The sequence below is a fragment of the Lotus japonicus genome, chromosome 4, assembly GCF_012489685.1.
Source record: "Lotus japonicus ecotype B-129 chromosome 4, LjGifu_v1.2".
In the NCBI taxonomy this organism is placed as follows: Eukaryota; Viridiplantae; Streptophyta; class Magnoliopsida; order Fabales; family Fabaceae; genus Lotus; species Lotus japonicus.
In genome coordinates, this window is record NC_080044.1 from 2043070 (window position 1) to 2052462 (window position 9393).

A 9393-nucleotide genomic window follows, 5' to 3' on the forward strand; every position below is an offset into this window, starting at 1 on the left:
AATTAACATTTTGACTATTTCAACTATTTAATTACAAATAATTTTTGTTTTGCACCACAAGATCCATGTGTTTAAATAGAATTACTATTTTTCAAAAATATTCGAAATAGTTTCGAATTTCCTATAATTACTGATTACCTGTGCGAGGACCGTCAACAACGTGTTTCTCAATTTTTTTTTTTAAATCAATGCGTTTCTCAGTTAAATAACACCTTTCCTATAATTAATCATTTTCATAAATGAGATATATTGACCTATCATTCATAATAATTATAAGTGAACCGTGCGTTTGTAATATTTTAATAAATGGAATCACTATTTAATATCATGATTTGTAACGCACGGGGTAGTATTTTAATATCATGTTTGATACATTCCATTCTTATGAAGAAAAAATTATCCTGGAATTGATTGAATTTCCTATTTTGAGTGGTAAATCACCTCATGCTATTAAAAGTCACTATAAGCGTACGATTGAAATTTTGGTTGAAAAAAAAAAATTGTGCCGGCTAATTTCAATACCATTCATAATACCCTAATTTTCCTACATTTTTTTAACTTGCATTGAGAAGTAACCCTAATTCTGAAATTTCTATATAAATCACCTCATGTTATTCTTCAACTTTATCAGTCCTTCCAATTCCCACCAACTATTAGTTTTGAAAATTCTGAATATTACCCATCAAACACTCATCTTTTTGAACTCAACTTTCGGGAGGATACGTCCACTATCAGTGAGTCTTTGTTAATTATTTTGTAGTTATATTATTAGCACTGTATTAACAATTTCTGATATCTGGATATTTTAGATATAATCGGTGTTCTGAGTAAGGTTGGACGAATACAATAGTTCACAATCCTTAGAAAGATTGAGAAGGTCGTCCGAATTGATCGACCTTTCTGCAGCAGGGTAAAATTACCCAGGTACCTCGACCACTAAAATTGTTCAACGGAAAAATATATATTTTTATGAGAATTTTTTTAGTCTATGTTATAATGGTTTCAGGGTCTTGGACACCTAAAACCATTGGTTCATGTTTATGATCTAACAAAACTTACTACTTAAACTCCTTTCAGGTTGAAATTTTATCATCTCTAGTCAATTTACTTTAATATAATATAATCTTTGGGATGATGAATTGAAATTTAATAAGAACTAAGATCCTTTATGAATGGCTAAAAGGTTTAGTACATAAGTTTATTCTTGATTTTAAATTGAACAATACCGCTGCATTGGACGATGCTTGAGTCATAGTTACATTGTTTGTTAATATTATACTACACAAAAAACTCATGCAAACATTGTATACTCCACATTCATATAATTAAATAAAGACTCATGTATCGGTTAAAATTTTGATTGTGGTACCTTAAGCCAGATTAAGGTGTGGTACCTTAAGTCAGATTAAGGTGTGGTCCCCAAAATGAGTCGGTTCAACAATAAAGACTCATGTATCGGTTAAAATTTTGATTGTGTTCTATCGTAGTAATGCAGCGTTCCATTCTTAGGGACGTGAGATTTGAAAATTGTGTTTTATGAGCTTTGTGCATCCATCAACCATGATCATTTTACGCGCATCTCTATCACCATTATTCGTTTCCACCTCATACAATTTTTCATCAAAAAATGAATTTCATGAGATAAAATTAATTGATAAGTAAAGTAAAATTTAAAGATGTTATTTTTCCCTTGAATGACATGATAAAAATCTATAAAATTACTTAATGGGGTATCATACCCAAAAAAAATTGAGGGTACCACAGAATTTACCATTAAATAATGCTAACAATACATAGGAAGTTGGGGCCTGATTTTTACTCCTACTTAGAGTTGCTACAATCTATATACTTTAGAAAAGAGGAAGGTTGTGAGACCCACCTTGCTGATTTGGCACTCCAAGAATTACTTTCATCCAATCTTTCTCTTTGCCTGACAAGTGTCACCATCTTATTGATTTGGACCAAAACATTACAAAGCCCATTTTTATTTCAGTTTTATATGGAGGCCCATTATTGAAAGCTTATTGAATGCTGATTTTTTATTATTATTTTTTTAGTCATTCATTAATTGCTAACATAAAATATCCACATTAATGGCTAATTAACATTTTGACTATTTCAACTATTTAATTACAAATAATTTTTGTTTTGCACCACAAGATCCATGTGTTTAAATAGAATTACTATTTTTCAAAAATATTCGAAATAGTTTCGAATTTCCTATAATTACTGATTACCTGTGCGAGGACCGTCAACAACGTGTTTCTCAATTTTTTTTTTAAATCAATGCGTTTCTCAGTTAAATAACACCTTTCCTATAATTAATCATTTTCATAAATGAGATATATTGACCTATCATTCATAATAATTATAAGTGAACCGTGCGTTTGTAATATTTTAATAAATGGAATCACTATTTAATATCATGATTTGTAACGCACGGGGTAGTATTTTAATATCATGTTTGATACATTCCATTCTTATGAAGAAAAAATTACCCTGGAATTGATTGAATTTCCTATTTTGAGTGGTAAATCACCTCATGCTATTAAAAGTCACTATAAGCGTACGATTGAAATTTTGGTTGAAAAAAAAAATTGTGCCGGCTAATTTCAATACCATTCATAATACCCTAATTTTCCTACATTTTTTTAACTTGCATTGAGAAGTAACCCTAATTCTGAAATTTCTATATAAATCACCTCATGTTATTCTTCAACTTTATCAGTCCTTCCAATTCCCACCAACTATTAGTTTTGAAAATTCTGAATATTACCCATCAAACACTCATCTTTTTGAACTCAACTTTCGGGAGGATACGTCCACTATCAGTGAGTCTTTGTTAATTATTTTGTAGTTATATTATTAGCACTGTATTAACAATTTCTGATATCTGGATATTTTAGATATAATCGGTGTTCTGAGTAAGGTTGGACGAATACAATAGTTCACAATCCTTAGAAAGATTGAGAAGGTCGTCCGAATTGATCGACCTTTCTGCAGCAGGGTAAAATTACCCAGGTACCTCGACCACTAAAATTGTTCAACGGAAAAATATATATTTTTATGAGAATTTTTTTAGTCTATGTTATAATGGTTTCAGGGTCTTGGACACCTAAAACCATTGGTTCATGTTTATGATCTAACAAAACTTACTACTTAAACTCCTTTCAGGTTGAAATTTTATCATCTCTAGTCAATTTACTTTAATATAATATAATCTTTGGGATGATGAATTGAAATTTAATAAGAACTAAGATCCTTTATGAATGGCTAAAAGGTTTAGTACATAAGTTTATTCTTGATTTTAAATTGAACAATACCGCTGCATTGGACGATGCTTGAGTCATAGTTACATTGTTTGTTAATATTATACTACACAAAAAACTCATGCAAACATTGTATACTCCACATTCATATAATTAAATAAAGACTCATGTATCGGTTAAAATTTTGATTGTGGTACCTTAAGCCAGATTAAGGTGTGGTACCTTAAGTCAGATTAAGGTGTGGTCCCCAAAATGAGTCGGTTCAACAATAAAGACTCATGTATCGGTTAAAATTTTGATTGTGTTCTATCGTAGTAATGCAGCGTTCCATTCTTAGGGACGTGAGATTTGAAAATTGTGTTTTATGAGCTTTGTGCATCCATCAACCATGATCATTTTACGCGCATCTCTATCACCATTATTCGTTTCCACCTCATACAATTTTTCATCAAAAAATGAATTTCATGAGATAAAATTAATTGATAAGTAAAGTAAAATTTAAAGATGTTATTTTTCCCTTGAATGACATGATAAAAATCTATAAAATTACTTAATGGGGTATCATACCCAAAAAAAATTGAGGGTACCACAGAATTTACCATTAAATAATGCTAACAATACATAGGAAGTTGGGGCCTGATTTTTACTCCTACTTAGAGTTGCTACAATCTATATACTTTAGAAAAGAGGAAGGTTGTGAGACCCACCTTGCTGATTTGGCACTCCAAGAATTACTTTCATCCAATCTTTCTCTTTGCCTGACAAGTGTCACCATCTTATTGATTTGGACAAAAAGCATTACAAAGCCCATTTTTATTTCAGTTTTATATGGAGGCCCATTATTGAAAGCTTATTGAATGTTGATTTTTTATTATTATTTTTTTAGTCATTCATTAATTGCTAACATAAAATATCCACATTAATGGCTAATTAACATTTTGACTATTTCAACTATTTAATTACAAATAATTTTTGTTTTGCACCACAAGATCCATGTGTTTAAATAGAATTACTATTTTTCAAAAATATTCGAAATAGTTTCGAATTTCCTATAATTACTGATTACCTGTGCGAGGACCGTCAACAACGTGTTTCTCAATTTTTTTTTTAAATCAATGCGTTTCTCAGTTAAATAACACCTTTCCTATAATTAATCATTTTCATAAATGAGATATATTGACCTATCATTCATAATAATTATAAGTGAACCGTGCGTTTGTAATATTTTAATAAATGGAATCACTATTTAATATCATGATTTGTAACGCACGGGGTAGTATTTTAATATCATGTTTGATACATTCCATTCTTATGAAGAAAAAATTACCCTGGAATTGATTGAATTTCCTATTTTGAGTGGTAAATCACCTCATGCTATTAAAAGTCACTATAAGCGTACGATTGAAATTTTGGTTGAAAAAAAAAATTGTGCCGGCTAATTTCAATACCATTCATAATACCCTAATTTTCCTACATTTTTTTAACTTGCATTGAGAAGTAACCCTAATTCTGAAATTTCTATATAAATCACCTCATGTTATTCTTCAACTTTATCAGTCCTTCCAATTCCCACCAACTATTAGTTTTGAAAATTCTGAATATTACCCATCAAACACTCATCTTTTTGAACTCAACTTTCGGGAGGATACGTCCACTATCAGTGAGTCTTTGTTAATTATTTTGTAGTTATATTATTCGCACTGTATTAACAATTTCTGATATCTGGATATTTTAGATATAATCGGTGTTTTGAGTAAGGTTGGACGAATACAATAGTTCACAATCCTTAGAAAGATTGAGAAGGTCGTCCGAATTGATCGACCTTTCTGCAGCAGGGTAAAATTACCCAGGTACCTCGACCACTAAAATTGTTCAACGGAAAAATATATATTTTTATGAGAATTTTTTTAGTCTATGTTATAATGTTGTTTTTTTTTACTGATGTAGGAAATTCCAATAGATATGTGCTGGAATGGAGCCAACCAGAATTTTGTATCGACCAACTCTTTGAAGAACCTCTCATGATCAAGTAGCGCTCCTAGCTATCGTCTGAACGTGAACAAAATAGCTGCACTTATTTTGTTAATAAATCTCGACAAATGCACGACAACATCATCTCCATGAAGTATCTGTGGAGATATTTAGGTTGCATGGTCTGAAATATGGAAGACATAATTCCTTTTTCATTTGTATTATGAAAAGTTGTTTTGTTTATTAATTCTTTGGGTAGGTTGTGACCCAATTCCAATAATCAATTATGTGATGTTAAGTTACTTTTAGAAATTTAAGTAATAATTCAATGCATGGAAACTTAAGTAATATTTAAAAATATTATAATTGAGGTGGAGTAGTAATTAGGTCGACCAAAATGGACTCAGGTTGTGAGTGTGCATAGCTCAACCCACTTATGGGGTGGGTTTAGTTGGAAAAATACAGGTTTACATTTAGATGAATGATTTGTCTTCGCTCAATAACTTAATGGGCTACACAAATGAAAAAAAAATAATTATTTTCTTATCTCTTTTTAAAGTATGATCATTAACTACAAGATATAAGGTTTGTTGGCGTTTCTATAAGGTTTGTTTAACATTTTTAAATTATACACAATTTATATTTGTATTGGTTATTGATTATTACTCTTATATAAATTTTTTCCTTTGTAGGTTCTATAGCTCAAATATGCTTGATTAACAACATGATTGGTTATGAAGTTTTTATCATTAATCATGGACTACAACTTCTAATAAGGGTTCATGTTGTTGTTATTGTTATGTTTAACTTATTTCAATTTCAATGTAATGCATTCCTTAAAAACTGAGTTCTTATCACTATTCAAGTGTTGCCATTGTGAGGTCTATACAACCTAATCAAATTAATATATTTAATGTGGTCATTCATCTACATGTTTGTAACATATGTTCGGTTCCATCTCTGTTCTACTTACTGAAAAGAGCCTAAACTAAGTTAAAACATATTTCTACTGATTCATTTTTACAATAAATTTAATCGCCGTGCAACGCACGGGGAAAGAACACTAGTATATCTTATATTAAATAATGGAGATAGTAGCAAATAATATCTTCTGGAGCAAACTTTTGTCGTGCGCCGGCTATCCAATAAGAGATGGTGTAAACAGACTTCTTTTTTTGAAAAGAACCTGCTATCAATTAAATAGGGGGCATAGAAGCCAAAAGGTCTGCGGTTACAAAAACATCGACTTCAGGTGGTACCTCCTCAATCCACACCAAACCGGCGTATGAGGCGGCATTCCTGGCCAAAAAGTCTGCGACAACATTGCCTGAACGGCGAACAAAAACAACAGACACCAAATCTAAAGAACGACACAACTGAAAGCAATCACTAAAAATAGTAGCTAAATAGTTCCTCCCGTCCGGAGGCTTCTTCCACATCTGAAAGAGAGTGAGACAATCTGTCTCAAAGCAAACCCGTCTGAAACCAAGGTTAATAGCCAATCCAATCGCCCACCGGAAAGCTAGGGCCTCAGCCTCCACCACTGTAGAGGGCCGCTCCACAACCTCCGCTGCAGCAGCAAGTACCAACCCGTCATGATTCCTGGCAACCATCCCCATGCCAGAAACCTCATCTGCTTTACAAGATCCATCAAAATTAACCTTGAAGAATCCACGCGGTGGTCTCCTCCAAATCGCGTCACGCACCGGACCATGAGGATCACGAACCTCAATCGAAGCATCCACCTGCGACATCGAAGCTGCCCTCTGGATTGCAGCCTCACACCGGAAGGGAACCTCCTGGAAGACAAGCTTGTTACGAGCCTCCCATAACGCATAAGATGCCGTTTGCCAGCTCGCCACAGCATCACTATCAGCATCCTCCAAGAACTGCAATAGAAAATCTGTAACAGTGGAAAAATTATCCAAACGCAAAGCAAGCGGGTGAGCAAACCAAAAACATTTAGAAACTGGACAGTGCAACCAAAGATGGCTTACAGTTTCCGACTCATGGCCACATAGAGGGCAAGATGGATCAATGTTCACACCTTTCCGCCATAGAGAATCACGGACCGGAAGGAGTGAACAACAAATACGCCAAGCAAGATCTTTGCACCTCGGAAGGGCTGGTGTCTTCCAAAAAATTTGCCAAAGCTTTGCAGGCAAGGGAGACGTCGCAATGGAAGCCGACGTGGTCGTCTGCGCCTCATGGTTTCTAATAAAAGAGTAACCCAACTTAGAAGAATATGTACCATCAAGAGCACCTGGCCAAAAGAGAGAGTCATTCACACCTCCATGCATGGACAATGGAAGGGACAGAATCTGCAAAGCAGTGTTAGGACAAAAAACATGTTCAACAAGTTCCCTATTCCATTCTTTCCCTAAGTTTAACAACAGGTCAGAAACAAAATTAATATTCAAATCCAACAAGAGCTCCTCACTATAAATAATAGGAGTCCCATGTGGTAACCAATTGTCACGTCGGACATCAACCATTTGGCCATTGCCAATTTTCCACCGAGCGCCAGTTTCAAAAATCCACTTTGTACTCCATATACTCGACCAAGCATAGCTCGGACGCCAACCTTTCTTAGCTTTGAGAATGGACCCATGCGGGAAGTACACTCCCTTAAAAACTTGGGCAAACAGGGACTCAGGGTGGGAATAAATCCGCCACCAGTTCTTGGCTACAAGAGCCGTATTGAAAGCATGGAGATCCCTGAAGCCAAGTCCGCCATCACACTTGGAGCGGCAAAGCTTACTCCAACTAGACCAATGAATACCTCTCTTGGACACATTTCCTCCCCAATAAAACCTAGAAATCATACTCTCAAGCTCTGCACAAAGACCATTAGGCAGCATAAAACAAGACATAACATATGAAGGGATGGCCTGAGCTACAGATTTAATTAGAACTTCCCTCCCTGACCTAGAAAGAGATCCCTCTTTCCACCCCTTGAGCTTTTTCCAAACATGTTCCTTAACAAACTGAAAAATCTGAGATTTTGACTTACCAAAAATAGTTGGTAATCCCAAGTATCTGTCAAAACTTTCCACTGCCTTTACTCCCAACAGCTGTTTAAGCTCATAAAGACGGTTCTGAGGCACATTTCGGCTAACTGAAAGCATTGACTTGTCCAGATTAATCATTTGTCCGAAAGCACTCTCATAGGTGGCCAAAATGGTTTTCACCACTTCCGCCTCCTGATCAGTGGCTTTAGCAAAAATGATACTGTCATCTGTAAATAGAAGGTGAGAAACAACAGGTGCATGTTTCGCAATTTTAATACCATGTAAGGAAGAAACAGATATAGACCTCTGGATAAGCGCAGAGAAGACCTCCCCACAAAGGATAAACAGATATGGGGATAAAGGGTCACCCTGACGCAAACCTCTCAAGGGTGAGAACACCGGTTGAGGGTTACCATTAAGCATAATAGAGAAATCTACTGAAGACACACAATTCATAATAAGGGTCACCCAATGTGTGGGGAAACCCATACTAGACAACACTGCCTGCAAAAAATTCCACTCAACTCTGTCGTATGCTTTTGACATATCGAGTTTGAGGGCCATCATGCCATTCCGGCCAGTGATTTTCTTCTTCATATAGTGAAAGCACTCATGTGCAATCAAAGCATTATCTGTGATCAAACGACCAGGCACAAATGCACTTTGAGAGGTGCTAATCAGATCAGGTAAGATCAGTTTCAAACGATTAGCAATAGTTTTTGTAATAGTTTTAAAAAGCACGTTACATAGACTTATAGGTCTATATTGTGCCGCATGCAAAGGTTCCTTGATCTTAGGAATCAAAACCAACAGAGTTCTATTTATTGAGTTAGGAACATTTAGATCATTTAAAACTCGCAAACAGTAGTGGGAGACCTCATCCCCAATAATATACCAATATTTTTGGTAAAAGAGAGCTGGGAAACCATCCATACCTGGAGCTTTAGTGGGGTGCATCTGAAAAACTGCCTCCTCCACCTCCTCCTTCGTGAAAGGATCCCCAAGTGAAACTAAATGGCTCTGAGTCACCCTACCCGCCACCAGGGACGTCACCTCTTCAGTGCTAGATGGGTTGGATGATGTAAATAGGCTCTCAAAGTACTCCCTTAGGACCTGTGAGATTTGAGCATCATCCTCTACCT

At 34.9% G+C, this 9393-nt stretch overlaps 1 protein-coding gene across 1 annotated transcript; it reads right to left on the reverse strand.

Moving 5' to 3' along the window:
• Positions 1 to 6436: 6436 nt before the first annotated feature.
• On the reverse strand, positions 6437 to 8389 carry LOC130710708 (uncharacterized). The gene is made up of 2 exons (XM_057560059.1): positions 8254 to 8389; positions 6437 to 7503 (listed from the first exon to the last, which is right to left on the reverse strand). Exons 1-2 carry the CDS (start codon positions 8387 to 8389, stop codon positions 6437 to 6439), a joined length of 1203 nt encoding a protein of 400 aa, XP_057416042.1.
• Between the last annotated feature and the right edge of the window lie 1004 nt (positions 8390 to 9393).